This window comes from Andrographis paniculata, unplaced genomic scaffold (genome assembly GCF_009805555.1).
Source record: "Andrographis paniculata isolate CXL003 unplaced genomic scaffold, ASM980555v1 Contig22END, whole genome shotgun sequence".
Lineage (NCBI taxonomy): Eukaryota > Viridiplantae > Streptophyta > Magnoliopsida > Lamiales > Acanthaceae > Andrographis > Andrographis paniculata.
In genome coordinates, this window is record NW_026137513.1 from 3,348,915 (window position 1) to 3,374,256 (window position 25,342).

A 25,342-nucleotide genomic window follows, 5' to 3' on the forward strand; every position below is an offset into this window, starting at 1 on the left:
TATGTGTCTATGGTTTGATTTGAAGTAATCATTAGTATTATTAACACTGATCGACGTAAACATAAAAAAAATATATATATATTTTATTAAAAAAAATGATAAAAAATAAAGAATTTGAATCGAAAAATAATAATTAGATATTGATTTATTGATTTAGGTAAAATTAGTAATAGAGACACAAATATTAATTAGTTAAAGAAAGAATAGAATTGATTAATTATAGTTTATGTATATGTGTATATGTCTTGGAAGGAAGAAAAGTGGGGGATGAGTGCATTGGGTCCAGCCATCTCTGCAGCAAAATCAACACTAAGTTCTTGGCAATGGTGACCAGACCAGACCAGCCCAGCCCCATAAATCAATTAATTAATTAATAAATAAATAATAAATAATAAATTATTATTATTGGTAAATAATCTCAAAAGTGTTATTAGTATTACAAGGCTGTCTGTAACTGTGTCTGGTTTTGCCCATAATGCAATATCCAGACAAGAATTACATTACATAGAGATACATTAGCGATTATATTGATTGGTGACGAAGGTGGCGGTGGAGGACAAAGCACAAAAACATAAACAAAAAAAGAAAAAAACAATATTCCTGGTAATAAGGAAGAGATAGAGAGAGAGAGAGAGAGAGAGAGAGAGAGGAACAAGAAAGAATGGATTCTGGACTATGGTCTTCCCCTCAGTTTGCATTGCAACAACTAATACTAATACCCTCCACTTTCTTACATTAATAATTCCTCCTTTTTCTACTTACAACTTTTTTTTATATACATAATTTACCTTTTACACATTTTTTCAAATTATACTTTCTCCCTTTCATATCAAAATATTTTTTCTATCATTTTTGTTTCTCTCACTTTAAAATATTTATTTTTTAATATATATATTTTAAAAAAATCATACATTAATACCGAAATATTTTTAATTTTTACTTAAATTACAAATATATCGTTATAAATATAATTACTTTTTACATAAAATCAATAAGCAAAAATATTAAAAGCTCTTACAGACACCTTTAATTTGGAACGAAATGAGTATCAAATACTAAGGCTCAATTTTAGAGTTTTGGAATAGTAAAAGGTATTTGATGTGAAGAAATTTGAGAATAAGAATATAGTATTCATATGAATTTTCTTTTGAAGAAATTATTATTAATCAATAGTGTCAAACTTTAAAAAAAAAAAATATGTATAAATGGAACTTTGTTTTCTCTAACAAAAATTATACTCCTCTGTCCATAAATTTTAAAAATATTGATATTATATTGGTAGTTAGATAAAAAAATAGATAAAAAATTTTTTTGCCCTTGTGAATGTTTTAGTGTAAAAAGTAGTAATAATTGTGTAATAAAAAAATTGTAAGGTTAATTTTATGGTGATATGGTTATTTATAGAAATAAGACTATTGCTTTGTGACGAATAAAAATGGTAAATAATACTATTGTATTGGGACGGAGGGAGTATTTAATATCCAGTTTTTCATTATTATTATTTTTTTTAAAAAAAATAAATATATATATATATATAGAGAGAACTTTTTACACACTTATTTTCTCAGAATTTGCCTGTTTATGGCTTTACACGATTGAGAATAAATATATATATATATATATATATTTAGTAGCATAAGAAAGGAATGTCGTTTGGTTTGGTGTCCATCTTTATTAAGTGACTGCACCTTTCTCACTTGCCTTTTCAACTCTTTTTTATTTTTTTATTTTTTTCTTCAATTTTAATAATTATATAATTAATTAAATAATTAATATTAAAATATTGTGGCCCATGCCTATTTGTGAATACTATGGGGAACATAAGCTATTACTCTACTCTATATAATATTCATTTGCTTTTTCATTTTGCTGTTTACACATAAGACAACCACTAGATTTTGTCAATAATGTTTGTAACACCCCTTTTTTGTTCTTTCTTTTTTATACTCAAAAATCAAATTTAATTTTATATATATTGGAAAACCAATAAATTTATCCAACTTAATAATTAGAAAAAAAATTATTTTTTGGTCCCAATATAACTAAAATTCAGCCATATTGGTTCAAATATAAAAATCTTATAATTTTTGTCTCAATATAAACATAACTCATCATTTTTTTGTCCCAATATATAAAAAATTCAATCATTTTTGGTCGGCCGGATTCCGTCGTCTATGTGTCGCGACCGTTCGAGCATCGATGATTCTGGCGTTGGCAAGGATCGACATCCCGGATTTTCGAACACCTTGCATGATCTTATCGCTGTCATGATGAATCCCGTTTTCACTTCGCGGAACAACGCTTGAATTCGTGTAATAAAAATGATCAGGACAAAAAATATAATGTTTGATTATATTATGATAAAGAATGATAAGTTTTGGTTATATTGGGACTAAAATTGATAAAAATTTTATATTTAGACAAAAAATGATGAATTTTTGGTTATATTGAGACCAAAATTGATAAAATTTGTATATTTGAACTAAAATTGATAGATTTTGATTATATTTAGACAAAAATGATTTTTTCCATAATAATTATTTCAGCAATGATGCATATAAAATGCTAATTTAATTATTTTTTACTTATATATATATATATATATAGCGTGCAATAATTAAATGACTTATTGAAATAAATATGATATGAAATACGTACTATGGCGAGCAGCATATTATGGTCACTCGCAACAACCCACGCATTTTCAATTATTATTATTTTATTTTTATTGCAAGTACAATGATATCAATAAAAAAAATTAAATTAAAATAAATAAGTGTGCATATATATATATATATTTTATGATTAATAACCATTAAAATTGTAATTTGGTTTAATTAAGGGTGTGTTTGTTTGGGGGTTTGGATTTTGAATTGAGATTTGAATAGTAAAAATTTTGAATTTAAATAGTTGTATTATGTGATATAAATAGGTATTGATGTGATGTTTTGAATGTAAAATTAATTTTTTAGTATAATATAAAAATAAAAAATAGATATTTTATTTAATATTTTTTTAAAAAAAAATTGGATGAATAGTTGAATCTAAATCCAATCCTCCAAACAAACACACTCTAAATGGGTCATTGGAAATCTCAGCCCTTTGTGGTCAATACTCCACAATCTATCCCCGGCGCACGTGCACCACCGCTCTTTTATTATTATTATTATTTATTCTTTCGTTAAAAAATAAAAAAATAATAATAATAATAATAATTACTATTATAAATTTTATTATAATTCCATTTAACTCTACCCTACAATAATTCAATTTAATTTAATACTGTTAAAGATCAATTTTATAAAATTGAATTTGCATGTTATGTATTGTCCTGTCAGCTTTGCTGCCACTTTCTGTCTGACTGAAATTTAGTACTTTTTAATTAATTAATATTCATATACATACACAAATATGTGTACGTACTTCTTACATTTCGATTTTTATTTATTTTTAATAATTACTTTAATTTAGACTATTTTAAAACTTTTATATTTTTAATATAAGAAAATCTTAGTAAATCTGTTTTGGCAAATAATTAAGATTATTCTATTCAAAATACATTTTCTAATTAAAAAACAAAGTAATATTTTATATATTACACGATCTCAAATTGACCTTAAAATTGTAACATTAAATTGGAAAATTTTTCTGGTCGAAAATTGGAATTGATAATGTTAGAAAAAAAAAATAATAATAGTAATAAAAAGTATATGTGAATTGTCGAAAACACCCCTGGAAAACTACAATACTATTCTACTGCAATTATTATTAATTCAGGTGTTTGTATCTCACATAGGAAATATTTGTACCCTCCCAATATCTCACACGTGTTTGGTCAACGTTTGACTGTAATTTTATTATTATTATTATTTTTGGTAATTATCACTAAATTAATTTAAAACTTTAAAAATAATGAATTTTTGCATATATGTTAAAAAATTTTGAGAAAAAAATTAATTTTGATCCCCATATAACAATAATTTATCAATTTTAATTTCAATATAAAAAATTCATCAATTTTAGTCTCATTATAAATAAATTCGATCAATTCTAGTTTGATTATAAACAATTTCAATTAATTTTGTTCTCACTAATAAAAAAAAAAAAACTGCGGAAAAGACTGATGTGGGTTACCAAAAATTCAATAAATTTGGTCTAATAAACTATCTTTTTTAATACTATTATTCTTTTATTACATGTAAGATTTACAATTCAAAAGTACCTTAAAATTTAATATATTTACACAATATCTATTTTATATAATACTACTTTCTTGCTCATAAAAAATTTAAAATATGTTTATTTTTTTATTTTTAACATTTTTAACAAAAAATATATTATTTTTACTACATTTAATCATTATTGCTATTTTTTTATTACAAAAGAAAAAAATAGGTATCAAATTAATATTCAGTCCAAATTAAATAACTTATTTTTACATAATGAAGATTGTGTCTCATTTTTCATCTTTTTTTTATAAAAAATATATAACTAAGAACAAAAAATAGGTAACATAAAACTTTCAACAAAATATGGTTCCAATTGATAAAATAAAATTAACATGTTATCAATGTGATTAACATAATTTCAATGACAGATATTGATAAAATAACCATAGAAACGTAAAATAAAATGTACTTATTATTATAACATAGTGGTAAAATTAAATATTAAATAATTAACACATTTTTTCCCTCCATTTATTTACAATAATTTTGGAGAATTAAATCGAAAAAAGATAAAAATAAAAAAAAAAAGTAAAAGCAAATATGTGAAAAATATAAAATTTTATATAAAATATTCCACGGAATATATGTCACTTGAAAGATTACAGTAGCTAAGTTATATTACCATTTTGCCTTCATTTTTTTTTTTTTTAATTTCTATCGTTAAATTAAAATATAATTCAATATATTACGATTAATCAGTATGGTGCTGATTAGCCTACATGATAACTGTTGCCTTAGTCTGTATAATAGTAATAGTTTAATGCAATTATTTTTATAGTTGAATTAATATGTTTTATTAAAATTACATGTATAAGTATTTATTTAAAATAATACAAATTCTAAACAAACATAAGTTTGCTGGATTTGGATATTGAGTTTGAGTTTAAAATAATTAAAAATAAGTATTTAAATTGTTGTTTTTTTAACTATATATTCAATTTCTATTCTCCTAAAGTATATTTGCACCGTTTTTTAGGTGTTTGTCTTTTTGTTATGAATGAACAAATTTGCCCTTGATTGTATGGTAGGGATGAAAAGTAATAAATGAATGAAGAATAAAAATGTAAAATTTGTATTTAAAAAAGAAAATAGGATAATAGTTGTTTGACGTCCCAAATAAAAAAGTAGGAGATTAATTTGTAGTTGGAGAAAGTATTTAAAATAATAATAATAATAATAATAATAATAATAATAATAATAATAATGCAAGCTCTAACATACCTTTATTTTCCTTCATTAGTTTCCTTTTATTTATCAAGGCAGTGTTTAATGTTTGACATCTTTAATAGGCTATGTTTTAGTTGTATTTATTTATTTTTTTCCTAAGAAACTTATTTTATATGTTTTTTTTTTTTTTTTAATATATGATTTCAAAGTTTAACTTTATATATATATATATATATACAATATTATATTGAATAATTAGTTTGATTCAAATTTATTTATTTTCAAAATACAAATTAATGTTTAATACACCCCATGTTTAAATGCCCTCGATCCAACTCATTGCATAAATTCAATATACGTTTAACATATACTAAATTACAAATTAAAGTAGGATCGATGTAAATTTATATTAATCCATACAGGTAAAAACGAAAAGGCGAACTATTTAAATTTAAATTTGAAAATTATTTACAATAAATATCATTACAAAACAGAAAAATTTTCCCCGAATATATACATGTACACGCGTCGTCAAACCTCAATTAATATGCACAATTATACTTTCTATACTTATAAATACACATACACTTTGTTACCAAATAAACTCACAAAGTACTCTATCTATCCGTTAGGACATATTTTTTTTTTTATTTTAGTCTATCTCACTGTCGTCTTTTATTTTTTAATAAATTTATTAGTATTAAATAAATTTAATAGATTTAAATTAATCTAATTAATTTTTTAACATCTTACACGTAAACATTTATTCATTTTTTATATCGTTCATCGATAAATTTAATTAAACTTCTAATATTTTATTCATAACACTCATTCAAACTTTTTTTTTTTTTTCTTTTTCCCTTTCCAAGTTGTTGTATTATGTTTAAAACTCACTCATTTATTTAAATATAATAATTTTGAAAATTAAAGTAGTGTCAAAAATAAAAATAGTGAACTATTTTTTTTTAAATGATTTTACATTTTAATTTTATTTTAAAATTTTTAATATATATTTTTTTAAAATTTTTAATTAAATTAATTATTTTAATTTTAATTTATAATTATTTATATTATAAAGAATTATTTTTATTAATATATTTTTAATTATCTACTAATTATATTTATTCTAAATTTTTGTATTTATAGTAACCTTTTGGATATATATATAATATTGGCCAGAGGAAATATATATTTTTATTAAAATTTCTATTCAAATATTTAAACATACAATTGTACTACGAAATATTATTTATTGTTCAAATTTTATTTTATAATTGATTAATGTGGTAACATTAGAATCCTTATTGTAATTTTAATTAATATTAAAATAAAATTTCAATAAATAAGAGGCATGTTTGAGAAGAGAAAGGCGTATCAGGCATACTCACATCTTCTCTTTATTACACTCCCTTTCTCTCTATCTTCTGCGCTGTCTACTGCCATTCCCCCCTCTCTCTCTCTCTCACACACATCACGCACTAGTAAGTGAGAGAGAGAAAGATAGAGAGAGAGAATGAGGAGATTACGATATCGAACAAAGTCAGTCTAGAGAGAGAAAGAGAGAGAGATATGTACTGAAAATCCACAACAAAATCAGCTATCACCATCGGAAAATTTTCTTTGTAGCCGTTTATCGTTTTTTTGCTAAACCGGGTTTGATTCGCCGGCGATGAACGAACCGGGTTTCCCAGGGTTTCCGCCGCGCCACCTCGACCCGGCGGCGCAAGAATTCATCCCCGCCGCCTCCTTCGCCGTGGCGGCCCACCCCCAAATTTTCTTCCCCTACCCGCAGCCGGCGGTCTACGACATCGGATACGGCCGGCCGGCGTTCGTCGCCGCCGCCGCCCCGCCCCCGGCCGAGCCTCCGCCGCCGCTGCCGGTCTCCTTACCCCCGTCGTCGGCCACCCCGTCCCGGACCTTGCTCCTCAGCATGGTCCCGGCCTCCGTCAGCGAGTCGACGGTACGCCGCGAATTGGAAGTCTTCGGCGACGTCCGCGCCGTGCAGATGGAGCGCCGCCGCGAGGGTTTAGTAACGGTCCACTTCTACGACGTACGCGATGCCCAGGCGGCGCTGGTGTCGATTCAGGAGCAGCACATGCAGCAGCAGTTCCGCCTCGGCCGCCATTACGAGGCCGTCCTGAGCAATTCCGTCGGACTTGCGATGGCGGCGGCGCCGCTCCCTCCCCAGGCGGCGCGTGGGCTCATCTCCGGGCGCGTGGTGTGGGCCCAGTACATAAACGCGGTGACCTCTGGTCTACCCGATGGCAACAACCAAGGCACCATTGTCATATTCAATTTGGACTCCGCCGTCTCCTCTTCTCACCTCCAACAGATTTTCCAGCAATTCGGTATGTCCATCATCTTCTCCACCCCCAAATTAACATAAACCCTAATTTTGAAATTGAAAAACTAGGGTTTCTAATTTCTTTCTTCTGATTGCTGTAAATGAGTCTGGAATTCAATTGGGTGCAGTCCTACTGTGAATCAGATGTTTTCAGGGTGTAATTATGGGTTGAAGAGATCTACAGTGAGATTTCGTTGGGGAATGCAAACACTCGTTTCAAGTGTGTGTGTGTGTGTTGTGTTCCCCGTCTTAATTGAAGAGTCGGGTCCTTTTCTTGACCACATTAATTTGTGAACAATAATTGTCTTCTTCTGCCTGCAATTCCCTTTTTTTTTTTTTTTTTTTAAAATTTCGTATTATCTTTGTCTCTTGTTTTGATTTGAATAATATTGTCGTCGAGAAGGGCCCGTGAAAGAGCTCAGAGACACACCAAACAAAAGGAACCAAAGGTTTGTGGAGTTCTACGATGTCCGCAACGCTGCAAAAGCTATGGCGGAGATGAACGGCAAAGAAATCTTCGGGAAGAATCTCGTCATCGAATTCAGTCGTCCCGGCGGCCATTACTGCAAGAAATTCTGGAGAGGATCTCAGAATAATAACGATTCTCCGAGGAAATCCATATATCCGAATTCTCCCAATTATCATCATCATCATAATCAGACATCTCCGGTTTCTCCGACGCGGCGGCCGGAAAGCAGGCATTTTCTCCGGGCGGCGGCGGGCCGGAGCTACCGGTCGAGAGGAAACCCTAGCGGCGGCGGGAGCGGGAGCAAGAGTTCAAGCAGCGGGGCGTCGTCGATTCATGAATCGGTGAGCAATTTATGCATTAATGACGAGTGTTCGAGCGGGAGAATCAGCAGGAAGAACAATGGCGCCAGGAAAGGAGAAAGCTCCGCCGCCGTTAACCACGGCGGCGGCGGCAGGCCGTGGAAAGGCGGCGGCGGACGCCATGGGAAGGATCACGACCCGCGGTTTCTTATCAATGAAGATGCGATAATGGTGGATTTGAATTGCAGTAGGGATTCGAGAACCACTGTCATGATCAAAAACATCCCCAACAAGTACAGGTAATTAAATCGATTTTTTTTTTTTGAGGATTGCTTGCTCGTTTGTCCAAAATATTCTCATTAATATAATCGAAATTGATTTTTCAAATTTTTTTTTTTTTTTTTTTTTTTGATTTGCAGTCAGAAGCTACTGCTGAACATGCTGGACAATCACTGCATTCACTGCAACGAGCAGTTGGCCGCCGGCGACGGCGGCGGCGATGGCGGCGAAGAACAGCCGTTGTCTGCTTACGATTTCGTCTACCTACCCATTGATTTCATGTGATTATTATTTTTTTTTAATATATCCATTTCTTGAAACCCTTGTTTATTTGAGGTCTGATTTTTGCTTCAATTGCAGCAACAAATGCAATGTCGGATATGGCTTCGTCAACATGACATCTCCTGAGGCGACATTGAGGCTCTACAAAGCTTTTCATCATCAAAATTGGGAGGTTTTTAATTCGAGAAAAATCTGTGAAGTTACCTATGCCCGATTGCAGGTTAGATTATTTGTATTGATTTATCATCTTCTGCAAATTTTGGGAATTTTCTGAGAATATGGAAGAACAAAAATTAGGGATTGGAAGCTCTGAGGGAGCATTTCAAGAACTCCAAATTCCCCGACGACGCCGAGGAGTATATGCCGGTGGTGTTCAACCCTCCCCGCGACGGCCGGACGCTCACCGAACCGGTGCCGATCATCGGCCGCCCGCCGGCGCCGGCGCCGGCGCTGCTGCTTGCTTCACCGTCTCCCTCTTCTCCGGCGAGCTCGAAGGCTCAATCAGACACTACCCAGGTCGAAGAAGATGGCGACGACGAAGAAGACGGCGGAGTCTGCCGGAGCTCCGACGACTGATTCGCGGGGCGGACCCAAATCTCGTTAAGAAATTAATCAATCGATCACCCCTCTCATCTTCTCCAAACTGCCGCCGGCCATCTCCATTGGAATTGTCGTCGAGCTCCGAGCCCTAAAAGCAATGGCGGCAGTGCCTACCCGATCGATCGGGCCTGAGGCTGAACTCGTCTCCCCTTCGTGCGTGTGTATCTAATCTCGTATAATCCGAAATGTTGGAATGTTTTTTGATTGTATGGTCGGTATAAACAGTAGCAGCAGCAGCAGCAGCAGGCATAGATGTGTTCTTAGGGCTTTCTTAAAGCTCTGTACTTTTTGCTTCCTTTTTACTTATCACTGTCGCAAAAAATATTTACTTATCTTTGTTTATGTCACAATTTCTTGTTAGGGCTTTCAATTAATAATTTAATTTTTATTTTTTTTCGTGAGAAAATTCCCCTACAAAAATAAAATAAAAAGGATTATATACATTGGAAACATTCAAGAATCTCTTTGTTGGATGAGGAGAGAGTAAATAACGAGGAATGCGACCAGATTTCATCATTCCAATTATAATTAATTCTTTAATAATTACCAAGTAAATACTTCTTCGGTCTCTCAAATTGGTCTCGGAATTTTGATTGTTATATTTTGGTAAAATAAATATAAATTGTGATATTTCCTAATGATAATTTTTATTTTGTTATATTTCATATATATTCAGTAATATCTTCTAAATAAAAAATAATTAATTATATTTTATTTTATATTTATTAAAATAATATATATATATAATATTTTTTATCGTATGATTTAATTTCAAATTATTCTATTTAATATTCCCGTGGTCCAAAAATTAAAGTTGTACTTTTCTATTTGAAATGTTCAACAATTATTATCATATTTCATTTTTTTTAAACACATATTTTACATTTTTACACTTCAATTATTACTTTTAATCTCTACTATTTTGTCAATTCATAACAAAAAAAGCACTTACCAAAAAAATCGTGCAAATATATTTTAGAACAATAGAAATTGCACAATATATAAAAGTGAGTAAGTACAAAATCTATTTTTTTCATTCTACTTTATTTGTCCTGTTTTTAGATATGAACAATTTTAAAATATATTAATAAAAAAAATTATTATATCATATAAATAATTATATATTAAAATAAATAATTAATTAAATTTAAATTATAAATATAAAAATGAAAAACAATTAAATAGTATAATCATTTTTTTAAAAAAACTAAAAATTTAATTGTTTTTCAGTTTTTTAAAAAAAACTAAAAAAAAGATAGATTATGTAGAACGGACTACTATAAAAATTATAAAAATAATAGGGGGTAAATCATATACTACCCATTGTGTTTTTAAAAAAATGCACAAAATACTTTATATTTTATTTATTGTGTGAAACTCTTTATGTTAATGTAAAGTTTGTACGAAATACTCTCCTTATCCAAAACTGATATTTAATTCTACATAAAGACCTAAATTACTCAAATTTTAAACAAATAAAAAACATAAAATATTTTAAATAATTTTTTTAATAAAATAAATAAATAAATAATTGATTAATCATTTATTTTCAATTTTAAATAAATAAAAATCAGATAACAATTTATTTCTAAAAATTATAAAAATAAAGGATTAATCATTTATTTATTTTATTCAAAAAAAAATATTAAGATATTTAGCGTGTTTTATTTATATTAAACTTACATAATTTATGTAATTAGTTAGAATGAAATTTCAATTTTGGATAAAAAAAAAGTTGTTTCGTATAAATTTTATATTAACACAAGATATTTTAGGCGATCAATAAAACACATAGTGTTTTGTGCATTTTTACTAAAATACAAATACAAAAGAATATTATACTTCCTTCATCCGACCACAGATGATCCAATTTCTTCGTTTAAAAAATGATGATCCCTTTATATTTTTTGACAGGTTTATCAATGTTAAACATACTTAACAAATATAAATCAATTAAATTAAATTTCTAACATATGACCCACTCAAAATCCTTTTATTTATATATCTTTTTTCAATTAACAAATATTTTTATCTACCTTTAAAACTCTTCATTTTTTTTAAAACTAATTTATGATAATAATAAATAAATAAATATATTGTTTTATTTATTTGTATTATATAAAGTTTTATTGTCTACAAAATGATATTCATATTGCATATATTTTATATTGAGATATAATTGTTTAAAATATTTAAAATACCAACAACACTACACATCTAAAAAAAAAGACTAATAAAATATTATTTTAACTTATTATTAATAACTTAATAATTTATATTATCTAAAATACCATGTTACTGACAAAAAGGCTCAATCTTCCGTGGACGTGGACGGAGGTAATATATCCGAAGTATAGACATTTGAGGTAGAATAGGAAAAACATCAAGGGTGTGTTTGTTTGGGGTTTGGATTTTGAGTTGAGATTTGAATAGTAAAAATTTTGAATTTGAATAGTTGTATGATGTGATATAAATAGGTGTTGACGTGATATTTTGAATGTAAAATTGATTTTTAGTATAATATAAAAAATGAAAAACAGGCGTTTGATTTGTTGTTTTTAAAGGGGAAAAAATAGGGTGAATTTTCGAAACACAAACAAAAATAAAAAATAAAGTAAAAATTCTAGAAAGTAAGGGTGTGTTTGTTTGGGAGTTTGGATTTTGAGTTGAGATTTGAACAGTAAAAATTTTAAATTTGAATAGTTGTATGATGTGATATAAATAGGTATTAACGTGATGTTTTAAATGTAAAATTGATTTTTAGTATAATATAAAAAATAAGTATTTAATTTGATATTTTTTAAAAAAAAATAAAAAAAATAGTTAATTTAAAATCCAATCCACGGAACAAACGCCCCTAAAAGTAGGAGTATTAATTATAAAGGCAAATAAACTTGTGTTCCTTAATTAGGGCATTAGGGACTGTCAAGTCTGTGCCTTTACAGACATAAATATTAGCCATAAATAGTGAAGGAAGGATTTCCTGAAATACCATCTTCAACCTGCAATCAAATTAAAATAATTTTAAAAAAAAAAAAAATTAAATTTTTACAATTTAATAAATAAATAAAACATGTATATGTATGTATGTAAGAAAGTGGTCAAAACAATGATACAGTGCATGATGGATCAAAAGCAGAATCCAAGCAGATTCCCATCTGAAAGCTACAAAATATGCAGTCTTCTTTTAGGGAAAAATAATCTCCTCTTTTGCACTACTCCATTTTTTTAAATTTAATTTTTTTCATTGGCCCATAAATAAATAAATAAATATATATATATATACTTCCTCCGTACTAAAAGAGTTGTCTTATTTTTTTATTTTTGTTCGTTTTAAAACAATTGTCTTGTTTTTTTATTTAGTAATTATAGTCCATACATTATAACAAAATTATTCGTATTTTTTCAAACTATCCCTAATTATTACTGTAATCTATTTTTTTTAATTCTTAAAGAAGAGCATTTTAGTATTTTTTTTTTTTACATTCTTATTTTATATCCATCCGTGCCAATACCCAAAAGACGGACCGAGGAAGTATATGTTTGTAACAGTTGTAGTTCTTACCAGTGGGTCAACTTCTGTATTTGTCTTTCATACTTGCATACACTGCCCTGCTTCATTGGAGCACTCCCCAGATTTCCATATATATGCAATTTTTATTTTACTAATTAAATTAAATTGAGGTTTGAATTTATTATTATTATTTTTTTATTTAATTTTTTTATTTTGTTATAGGTGGGGTGGGGGTGGGGGTGGGGGTGGGGGCCCCAGGGGATTGGGATTACTAATTTTTGTCTACAGTTGAAAAACAACAGTTCCCTGCGGTATCTGCTCTGGGCCATTAAATGCATACTTTCACAGAACCGCAGCTCTTTCTTTTCATTTTGTCAGACTTGTCCTTTTGCTCAATATGTGTTAATCATCTCTACCATGGGGTTCTGACACGTGGTGCCCTTCGATGCTTGCCACGTCACTCTCTATCTATGTGGGCCTTCTTTTTTTAATTTTTTTTTTTGGCTACAGTGCCAACCTCGTATTTATATTTAATTTATTTATGTTTTTATAATTTTATTTGTTGTTTCCTACCAACACCACAAAATAATGTTAGAGATAAAAATAAAAACAAGAACCCACTTGGATTTGTTCTTGATTTATATGCATCACTCTCCAAGAATGGTAAAGATTGTATTTTTAGTGATATCTTGGGGTGGGTGGGAGGTGGATGGCTATATTCTTGATTCCTTAGAACTTGCCCATAAATGTAAATATTGTCCATTTTGCTTAACATGGAATAAATTTTGTGACAAAGTGTGAATATATGTATATATATATATATATATAGTGGGAGACATGACATGATGGAGACCATAATGTTGGCTCATAATAATATATAGAAACAAATGTACATAGAAACTACAAGTGTGTTTAGTTTTACATTTTGGTTTTGAGTTTTGATTTTGAATAGTAAAATTTTGAATTGAAATAATTACCCCCTTCGTTCCAAAATTATAGTTTAGGTTGTGTTTGGTATGAGATTTAAGGAATATTGATATTATATTGATAGTGAGTAAAAAGTACGAGTAAAAAACTTTTTTGTTCTTGTGAGTGTATTAGTGTAAAAAATAGTGACAATTGTGTAATAATAATGAAAAAGTAAGGATAGTTTTATAGTGATATAATTATTTATGGAAATGAGACTATTATTTTGGAACAGACAAAAATAGTAAACAGGACTATTGTATTAGAACGGATGAAGTATTTGATTTGATATAAATGTGTATTAATGTAATGTTTCGAATGTAAAATTAAATTTTAATATAATAAAATAAATAAAAATTAAATATTTAATTTGATATTTTTTTAAAAAAAAATAGAATAATAAAATAATAGGTAAAATTTTATAAATAACCAAACCCTGCCCTACACTACACACGTACCGTGAAGAAATTCCCAAAAAATACAGTCATAATAGAAGTGGGGTTTGGGATATATATATATATATGTATGCATATATAAGATGATTGGGTTAAGACCTTTGACATGATGTTGATTAGGGATGTGTTTGTTTGGGGTGGATTTTGAATTGGGATTTGAATAGTAAAAATTTTGAATTTGAATAGTTGTATGATGTGATATAAATATGTGTTGATGTGATCTTTTGAATGTAAAATTGATTTTTAGTATAATATAAAAAATAAAAAATAGGTGTTTGATTTGATGTTTTTGAGGGGAAAAAATTGGATAAATAGTGTAAATCCAATCCAATCCTCCAAACAAACACACCCTAGATGTATAAAAAGTAATTATAAATTAAATTAAAATAATTAAATAATTTAATTAAAATTTAAAATTTATAAAATTTAAAATTTTAAATATGATTAAAATATATATTAATATTTTTAAAAAATAAAAGGACAAATTACGTAGAACATACGAAAATATAAAATAGAGATAAATTATGTGGAATAAAGAGAGTAATTTATATATATATATATATGGGGCATGACATGGTTACCCATGTTTTCAGTGTCTTGTTCTTGCTCCATTTCGACGGCTTCTTAACAGTTACTAAATGGTCCTGCCATTATTTATACTTATTTTATTTTAAATTGTATACTTTATTTGTTTTTTAATGTTATTATTTATTTTAAATTGTTATTTAAATTTAATTTTTGTTTCTAAGTAAGAAATTATCATTTTTTTTTTATTCTAAAAAGTAAAAGAATTTATTTTAATCATTTTTCTTAAAATTCATATCTATCGAAAGATTATACAATTGGATGACGTACAGAATAATAATTGACATGTTTAATTAGTGATACAATATTTTAAAAATATATATTTAATAAACAAATGATAGGAAATTATAATATTATTTTATTATTTTTTTAATGTAAATGATAGTATTGATATTTTTAAAATTAAAATTAATATATACTCCCTCTGTTCCATTTGAAATGAGTCTTTGTGAATTTTGTAGTAGATTAATAATAATACTTCATTCGTCCTAGAATTATAGTCTTTGTTGTGTTGGATATGAGATTTAATGAATATTTATATTATATTAATAGTGGATAGAAAGTATGAGTAAAAGTCTTTTTTGCCTTTGTGAGTGTATTAAGGTAAAAAGTAGTGGCAATTGTGTAATAATAATGAAAAAATAAGGGTATTTTTATAGTGATAAAGTTATTTATAAAAATAAGACTATTATTTTGGGGCGTGATTTAAGAAATATTGATATTATATTGATAGTTAGTAAAAATTAATGATAAATGACTTTTTTGCCCTTGTGAGTATATTTGTGTAAAAAGTAGTGGCAATTGTGTAATAATAATGAAAAAGTATGGATAGTTTTATGGTGATATGGTTATTTATGGAAATGAGACTATTATTTTGGAACGGACAAAAATGGTACACAAGACTATTGTATTGGGACGGAGGGAGTATGTAATTACTTTTATTAAAAAAAATATTCCCTCCGTCTCAAAAACCATGCAACATTGTGTTCGGCACGATAATTTAGGTGGATAGTATTAAGTATGATAATTTGAAGATTAAGTGATATGAATGGAGAGAAAAATGATTATTTATTTATTTTATTAAAGTGATTTGATCGGATAAAGTAAAATGTATATTAATATATATAAAAATATAATTAATTATTTTTAAATTTGAAAACGTTGCAGTGACTTTTGGATAAATAAAAAATAAAATATTGCAGGGTGTTTGGGACGGAGAGAGTATTTTTTAGTGAGATAGTCGAAAATAGTAAAAAGAGTAATTTGAATTGAGACTGACAAATATAAATAAAATATATACTTATTCTGATTAAAAAATATACATATTTCTATTTGGGATATCCAGTTACAAAATAACAATTTTATTAAATATCTCACTATTTTCCACAAATACTTTTATTTTATATCACATTAGTGTTTCTACGCAAAAAGATAAAGGCAAAAATTTTATTACATTACTTTCAACGACTTATTACCATTAAAATACTACTCTCTCCGTCCCAACTAATTTGTCCATTTTACCTTAGATACAAAATTTTAGGTATTATGTAATTAATAAAAAAAGTGTATTAGTTAAAATAATTATAATTTTATAAAAATAATTATAAATTAAGATTAAGATAACTAAATAATTTAATTAAAATAAAACAAATTCTAAATTTAAAAATGTGATTAAATATATAATTATATTTCAAAAAACAAAAAAAAAAACAAAATATGTGAAACATATGGAAATAAAGAGAGTGGATAAATTAAGTGAGACGGAGAAAATATTATTTCTTAAACTTTGCACCAAAAAATAAATGTTTACTTTGTAGCCGGACAAAATAAATTTATGTAGATATTTTAAATATTATTATCTCAATAAAATATATACATTATATTTTGTAAAGATGTAAAAAATTTAACTAAGATAATTAACGAGAGATAAAAATAATTTTTGTTTAAAATGAATTCTACATTGAAAATATTAAATTTTTAATTAAATTAATTTATATTTATTAAATATATTTAATATTGATAAATTTACTACAATAAAAACAACTTTCACGAAACATATTAAAATAGAAAATGTATAACTGTTATTTAAAAAGGGGAGTAACAATGATTATTAGTATTACTTAAGTCGTCATGGTACAATAGTTATATTTTTATTATTTTTATCCGTTTTTATAAAAATAAATTATTTTGACATTATTATTACATAAGTATTATTCTTTTTTTAGTAACATATTAATATTTATATAAAAAATTTATTCATGTATGTTTTATCAATTATTAATATAATATTTTCTCCATCCATTTACATGTATAGATTTATTTTTGGGTAGTTAAAAGTAGTGTAATGACATTTTTGGTCTTGTTTTTTTTGTATAAAAGTAATGATGTGATGTAAAGTATGATATTTAATGCAATGTTTACTTTGTAATTGAACGTCTTAAAATAGAAATATGTGTACTTTCTAACTGGACAGAGGGAGTACTATATTAACTGTCTCCGTCCCAATTAATTTGACCATATTAGATGGGGCACGGAGTTTTAGATAATAATTAAAAAATATATCTGTAAATATAATAATTATTTTTATTAAATAATTATACTCCCTCCGTCCCATGAGTAAGTATATGTTTGTTTTTTACACATAGTTTAGTGTATATTAATATGTAAGTATGAATAAAATATAAATGACTAAAATAATTATGTGATATAAAAGTAATGACATTTGTGTAATATATTGTAAGTTATAAGGGTATTTGTAGTGTTAGGTAATTTGTACAATTACTAAAAAAGAAAATAAATACTCCCTCCGTCCCAGATACCATGTCCACGTTGCCGTTTCTGTCCGTCCCACATACCATGTCACTTTCATTTTTTGAAAAATGATTACACACTTTAATCTCATTTTAAATTTTTATTTTTTTAAATTTTAATTAAACTAATTAGTTATCTCAATTTTAATTTATAATTATTTATATTATAAAATAATTATTTTCACTAATACATTCTTAATTATCTACTAATTACACCACTCCTAAAATACCGTATTTACAGTCTAGCAGACATGATATCTGAAATGGAGGGAGTATTTTGTTATAGGATATACCAAAATGAAAAAATTGAATAATTTGTTACGGAAGAAAATAAGTATTAATATTAAAATGATTAAATAATGTATTTAAATAAAAAATATATATAAATTTTAAAATATAATTAAAATATATAATTATATTTAAAAAAATTACATGAAATATATGAAAATAACAAAATAGGCAAATTAAATAGGTAAAAAATAAATAATAATATTATTTTTAAAATTTTGATATAATACAAATAAAATTATTTTTCTAGACAGAAAGACTATATTATGGATGATAATGATGATGAGACAGGCAAGAAAGAAATCCTATCCACTTCCCTATTAGTAGAGTATTGATCCCTCCATCCCCTTGTTTATTTTGTCTTTTTTTTTTTTTTTTCACTTATTTTGTTATTTATTATTTTTTAAAAAATAATTATACTCTCCATAATTAATTCATTGTTCATTTTTTAACCGTCCCATAAAATTAGTCTATTTTTTTATTATAGTAATAATTAATAATTAATATTTTTAATTAAAAAAATTAACTATATTTTATTAATTTACTAATATCTTTAGTTTTATTATTTTTTAATTGTAAATTTAGAAGTTGACCTAAAATTTTAAATAATAAAAATAATAAATATTTAATATTATATAAATAAATATTCATTTAATATTAAAATTAAATTTTAATATAATATATAATAAAAATTTGATGTTTGATTTGAAAATTTATAACTGAAAAATTAATTAAAAATAGATTTGATATTGATTTTTTTTATTTGTTAAAAAGAATAAAAAATAGAACTTATTTATAATGCAAAATTATAAACTTATTTTTAATTTCGGTATACCGTGTATTCAATTCAATTAGAGATGATTTGAGATAGTATACCGAAAATATCGAAATATATTGTATGTCGTACTCAATTTTTTAATTTATTAAATAATATATCGATATTGTATCAAATAATCAGTATATACAAAAATACCAATTTTTTTTAATTATCTATATACTGAAAATATCTTATTATATATTGTTATCATACAAAAAAAGTCATATTGTATTGAAATTTTGAAATTTTTTCAATATTTTTTTTACGAATATGCATGTTATTTCCGTAATTCAGTATTTTTTATTCGCAAATTTGGTATACCAAAATATTTGTACGGTACGGTAAAATATCATACAAAAAATTTTGTAATGTACGTATGCGATGTGGTATTAAATTTGGTATGTATTGTTTATATAAATTTTTTTATTATATTTTTTTATTGTATAAATTACATTTAAGTTATTAAAATTATTAATTTTTAAATCTAAATGCATGCATTGATTTACAAAAAATACAATTATTATTATTATTTTTAAATAATATCAGTAAATAAAAAATTTTAACTTTTAATTTAATATTTTATCAAGTAAAAAATATTTAATATATAACACTTTATTAAATTTATTAATCAAACTAATTAACTACCTAACTCAATATTTTTTAAACTAATTTAATTGTGGGACGGAGGGAGTATACTTTAATTTTATTTTTAAAAATTTAATTTATAAATTTTTTAATTTTAATTATACAAATCACTTATTTTAATTTTAATCTATAATTATTTTTATTATACGATAATTATTTAATAATATATTTTAAATTATTTATTAATTATACTCTTTCTAAATTCTCGTGTCTATGGTAAAGTGAATAAAATATCCGAGACGGAGGGAGTATTTTCTTTATTCTTCTTCTTCTTCTTCATGTTCTGTGTATGTATGGTGTATCTATCTATCTAATCAAAAAATCTAATCTATCTTGTCTACTTAGTATTGTATTGTATGACACGAAATTAATTAAATTGATGGGAGCTTTCTTTTAATTCTTCCACTATAACTACTAACTACCCCATTTATTAATTTTAGCATTTCATTTCCAAGAAATATTAATGAATGCTCCTCCGCTCACGGATAAAGTATATATTTATTTTTGGCGCGGAGTTTAAAAAATAATAGTATTTTAATTATAGTGGGTAAGTAAAAGTAGTGTAATGATATTTTTGCCCTTGCTTTTTGGTATAAAAGTAATAATGTAATGTAAATTAAAGGTATTTGTGGAAAAAAGTAGGGTATTTAATGAAATGATTTCTTTGTAATTGGACGTCCCAAAATAGAAATATGTATACTTTGTAGCTGGACGGAGGGAGTATATGTTTTTTCGTAAATACTACTTTCTCCGTCCAATGTAATACGGATGTATTACTATAGATACGAAAATTTAGGTAAAATATAATTAATAAGTAATTAAGAAGTGTATTAGTAAAAATAATTATTATTTAGTAAAAATAATTATAAATTAAGATTAAAATAAATAAATAGTTTAATTAAAATTAAAAAAAAATTTATAAAATTTAAAATTTAAAATACAATTAAAATATATAATTATATTTATAAAAATAAAAATAATAAATTATGTGGTACGGAGGAATTATCAACTCATTGCTAATACTAATAATCAGGGAATACACAAGGATGTTGTCACTCATAATTCATGACCTGCAGCACTAGACTTTTCAGTTGAATCTTACAATTTTCGATAATAATAATAATAATAATAATAATATTAATATTAATTTGATTTGATGTTTCATTTAATATTTTTTTGGGTATGTTTCTTTTGCCCAAAACCCAGGTTTTTAACTATGCACTTTTCGAAAAAAATATTTAATCCGTCTCATTTATTATATCCATGTTGTCATTTTTGTCAATTTCACGTCTCATGTCATTTTTCTTTTTTGAAAAATAATTACTCATTTTAATTTTATTTTAATTTTTTAAATTAAACTAATTAATTATCTTAATCTATAATGATTTATACTCCCTCCGTCTCATAACAAAGTATCTATTTTTATTTGTTTTTTAGTAACTGTACTATCTATCTAACATTACAAATACCTTTACAACTTACCATATATTACACAAATGCCATTATCTTTATATCACACGTACTAACAAGGTTATTTTAGTTATTTCTATTTTATTTTTACTATATTCTAATATAATACTAATATTTTTAAAATTACGTGCAAAAAGCAAATAGATATTTAGTTCCGGGATGGAGGGAGTAGTATAAATGAATTATTTTCATTAATATATTTTTAATTATCTATTAATTATACTTATCTTAAACTTCCGTGTCTACAGTGACCAAGACACCCAATATGAGACGGAGGTAGTACATTTTTCTTTTATCACAAAATATCTCATCATACATTTTTTTTAATATCATACTCAAATCATTTTTTTTAAAACTCATCTAAAAAAAAATACACCCTTTGTTATGAAAAAAAAAATGTCAAGGGTGATTTTTTTAATTTTTTATGCTCAATCCAAAATTAAATCGATTATCAATAGTACTGATTATTGAGAATAATAATAATAATAATAATAATAAAATAGTCCATTTTGAGCATTGAAAGTGACGACGACCGTACGTATGTTTTCTCTTGGTTTGGATTATAGTTATAATTAATTCAGTTCTAAATTTAATTATTTGGGTTTGGGATACGGAATGGTCACAACTTTTTTGAATCGTCTATATATATATATATATAATTTGGGAAGAATTGAATAACAAGATTTTGTTTGTTTGCTTGTATTCTCGAACTTATAATAAACTAAACATTCAATTACTATTTTATTTATTCAAATCATCACGTATAAAAATGCAATTTTTTTTTTAATTTTAAATTTCGTATATCAATTTTATTTTACAAAACATCGAATAAAATACTTTTTGGCGCACAGGACGAATGTATTTATTTGAATTTTATAATAAATTTAAAAATAACAATTTTGTATAGGTTAGTGAAAATTTTAAAATAATTTTGATATTTTTACTCTTTATAATTTATACTACCTCCATAGTACAAATTAAATAAAAATTTAAAAAATATTTCATTTATGTCTTATAATACTAATAGAAGGACAACGCAAAAAGTAAATGTAACTCTTAAAGACGAACGACGTGAAAATATGTTTAATAATATATTTGTAACTTATATAGAAATTCAGTTTATTGTAGTATTAATATATTTTTATTATAATAAAATATGAATAATTCTAAATGGGACAAATAATAATAATAAGGAAAAATACTTTCGATGTAGAAAATAATTAAGGATTGTTTAATTGTAATTTGAAATTGATTTAAATTTTCATTTAAATAATATTTTGATATAAAATTTTATAAAAAAAAATATTATTTTCATTAAAAATCAAATAAAATAAATAGTATTAATTTTTATTTGAAATGACAAGAAACAAACCCCTCAGATATGTTTAGACAACAAATTTAGAAGATAATTACGGACACATTTTTATTTTATTTAGAACATCTGTGATTTTATTATAAAAACTAATTATTTTTTCATTATCTATGTTTTTATTTATCTTTCTTAAGAAAGATTACCTTCAACAACAACAAAAAACAAAAAAAAAAAATTATTTAATTTTTTAAAAAAATTTCAATATTTAAATTTAACAAAAACTATATATAAATATATATGCTAATATATTTCAAATAATTTTAATTTTTAAAATAAATTCTATGTTTCAAAATACTAAAATTTTATATAGATTAATATTTAAAAATTAAAATATAATATTATATAAAAATATTATTAAATAATAAAAACATATAGAAATATATATATATTAATAAATAAATTATTGTTGGTCATAAAGCAATAAAAATAATAATAATAATGTGTTAAATATGATTATTATAACCGGTCAAAAATATGGATAAGAGAATAGTAAAATCTCCGACCCTAATAATAGTCGCATCAATTGAGGTATTCCTCACTCAAATACATAAGGCCTACCCTTAATATATACTCCAAAATATTACTATATTATTATAATTAATATAAAAATATCATTTCCTCTCTCTCTTGACAATCTATCTATTTTTTTATTTTTCGTAACAATCTATCCATTTTCATATAAGACTATCTAACTGTACTATCTAACAACATTACATATCAAAAAATAAATCAATAATTTTATACGATAGTAAAATTTTTTCGAATTACATACATATCAATTATACTTGAATTAATATATTTACAAAATTCAAATTTAATTTATTTTTCTATTTAATACATTAAATATATATTTTATTTTCAAATAATAAATCACATCAGTAATTATAGAAATATTACAATCCCAAAACACATTCAAAATTTCTATTTAAACACATCAAACTGTAATACCATTTTTTTTTTTTGAAAATATCTTTTTTTACCATTTTAAATTTTTTCTAAAAATCTCAAAACTACAAAAACCACTCTATTTAACTTACGGGCTGGGCTGGCTATCAAAAATATACATATGGTGGTGAGGTTCATCAACTGTTTGGGCACCCAAATTCTAAATACCCTAACTAATATGATTTTCTCTAATTTCCAATTGACAATTTATAGCCCAAAATGAAAATGACCCATTTCAAGAAACACACATATCTATCTATATATGTGTGTGTTCAACTCGAAAACTAAATGCAAAAAAATTTCAGGGTTGTAATTTTAGGCATATTAATCATAACAATTTGTAAGAATGAAATATATCATGAAAAACCAATCATACGCATCAATGAATATATATTTGATACCTTAATTATCAAGAAATAGGCAGGGTGAGAAACAGAAACACAGTAGTGACAAAACCTTACCAAATGATGGAAATGAGAATCTCCAGAGTTCATCAATGGCAGATGTATGTCTTATTGGTGAGATACTCAGACTTTGAGGGAGGGTTCATCCCGAAAATGAAGAAACAAGAAGGTTCAAATCGAATCGAATCTTCCAGCAGCTCAAGCAAGGGAGGGCTTATCCTTTTGTTGCTGATATAGTTCCTCTCTCATTCTCTGTATCTCCGCCTCCTTCTCCATTTTCTCTTTCTGCATATCACGACATTGCCGATGAAGATAACCAATTCCAAGTTAGCTATAACATTACAACTCAGCCATGGCGATATAACAGTATCCTACCGAACATGGTAATCTATACTTGACATTATATAAATGAAACTTGTATCTAAAACTTGCAAGATCACAGGGAATATTAAACTCAAGAACCTATCCTCATGGTCAATTCTCTGTTGCAGAAGCTAAATGCTGATTGTTCTACATCATCTATGGACCGACAATATAATTAGATTCAGAAATAACTTTAATTTGGGGATTTATTTCCAATAGGTGTACAGAGTTGGGAGATTATTTCCAGAGTGTAAGCAAAACGTTTTTCTTTCTATCCGAATACGATTTCAATTTTTTGGGGCAAAGGCAAAACCCTCAAATTGAAGCAAAAACAGTTAGGATTCGGGAATTGATTAGATCAAAGTTGAATGAGCGATTGAAAACGGAGCAAATTAATGTGTTTTTCGATCCAAATAAAATTGCCGACTCGGAAAAGCTCCAAAACCCTATCTACTCTGCAATGAAATTCTATTGAATCGATATGCAGCAAATAGAACGCATGATCTAAATAAGAACCCTAAATCCCCAATTGAACCGCATATATGAAATCATACCATTCCGATTTGGACACTAATCAAGGAACGAACACAAAATTGAAATCAGCGAGTATAAACAAAGCTGCATAAATCGAAAATCAATGACCATGAGTGGTTTATGAATACCTTTTCGTCCTGGTGGAGGGCAATCCAGACGTGGACTTTATCCATGGTCTGCCAGAAGAGGAAAGCGCCGAATGTCATTCCAAAGAATGTGGCCACTCTCACCATCGTCGCCGTATCAACAAAATTCCGACAAATTTCTTCCGAGAATGAAACCTAAGCTCCGATTGAAATTGTCCTTGCGTCGTTATGATTTTTGACCACAAAGGCCCATGGACCCTAAATACATGTAAACGACGACGTTTGGAAACCCAATTTCAGACGACGTCGTTTCCTCATAATTCCCTCTTTTTTTTCCTAAAAAAATAAACCCTAATCTCTGTCTTCATGGAAAACCATAAACCAGCAAGCCAACATCAGCAAATTGAAATGGTGCCAAG

General features: G+C 26.3%; 2 protein-coding genes across 2 annotated transcripts; one reads left to right on the plus strand and one right to left on the minus strand.

Annotated features, from left to right (window-relative positions):
- Positions 1-6,785: 6,785 nt before the first annotated feature.
- Positions 6,786-10,027, plus strand: LOC127245534 (protein terminal ear1). The gene is made up of 5 exons (XM_051266494.1): positions 6,786-7,744; positions 8,144-8,807; positions 8,928-9,068; positions 9,148-9,289; positions 9,367-10,027. The coding sequence occupies exons 1-5, from the start codon at positions 7,066-7,068 to the stop codon at positions 9,643-9,645; spliced, it is 1,905 nt and encodes a 634-aa protein (XP_051122451.1). The 5' UTR covers positions 6,786-7,065; the 3' UTR covers positions 9,646-10,027.
- Positions 10,028-23,890: 13,863 nt separating this feature from the next.
- LOC127245662 (uncharacterized) lies at positions 23,891-25,163 on the minus strand. The gene is made up of 2 exons (XM_051266665.1): positions 24,966-25,163; positions 23,891-24,225 (listed from the first exon to the last, which is right to left on the minus strand). Exons 1-2 carry the CDS (start codon positions 25,068-25,070, stop codon positions 24,139-24,141), a joined length of 192 nt encoding a protein of 63 aa, XP_051122622.1. The 5' UTR covers positions 25,071-25,163; the 3' UTR covers positions 23,891-24,138.
- Between the last annotated feature and the right edge of the window lie 179 nt (positions 25,164-25,342).

Excerpts from the sequence above, each read along its gene's own strand:
- LOC127245662 (XM_051266665.1), bottom strand. The coding sequence starts at position 25,070 with ATGGTGAGAGTGGCCACATTCTTTGGAATGACATTCGGCGCTTTCCTC. Across the intron at positions 24,226-24,965 it reads CCCTCCACCAGGACGAAAAG|AAAGAGAAAATGGAGAAGGA; the intron begins GTATTCATAAAC and ends CGTGATATGCAG.
- LOC127245534 (XM_051266494.1), top strand. The coding sequence starts at position 7,066 with ATGAACGAACCGGGTTTCCCAGGGTTTCCGCCGCGCCACCTCGACCCG. Across the intron at positions 8,808-8,927 it reads AACATCCCCAACAAGTACAG|TCAGAAGCTACTGCTGAACA; the intron begins GTAATTAAATCG and ends TTTGATTTGCAG. Across the intron at positions 9,069-9,147 it reads TACCTACCCATTGATTTCAT|CAACAAATGCAATGTCGGAT; the intron begins GTGATTATTATT and ends CTTCAATTGCAG.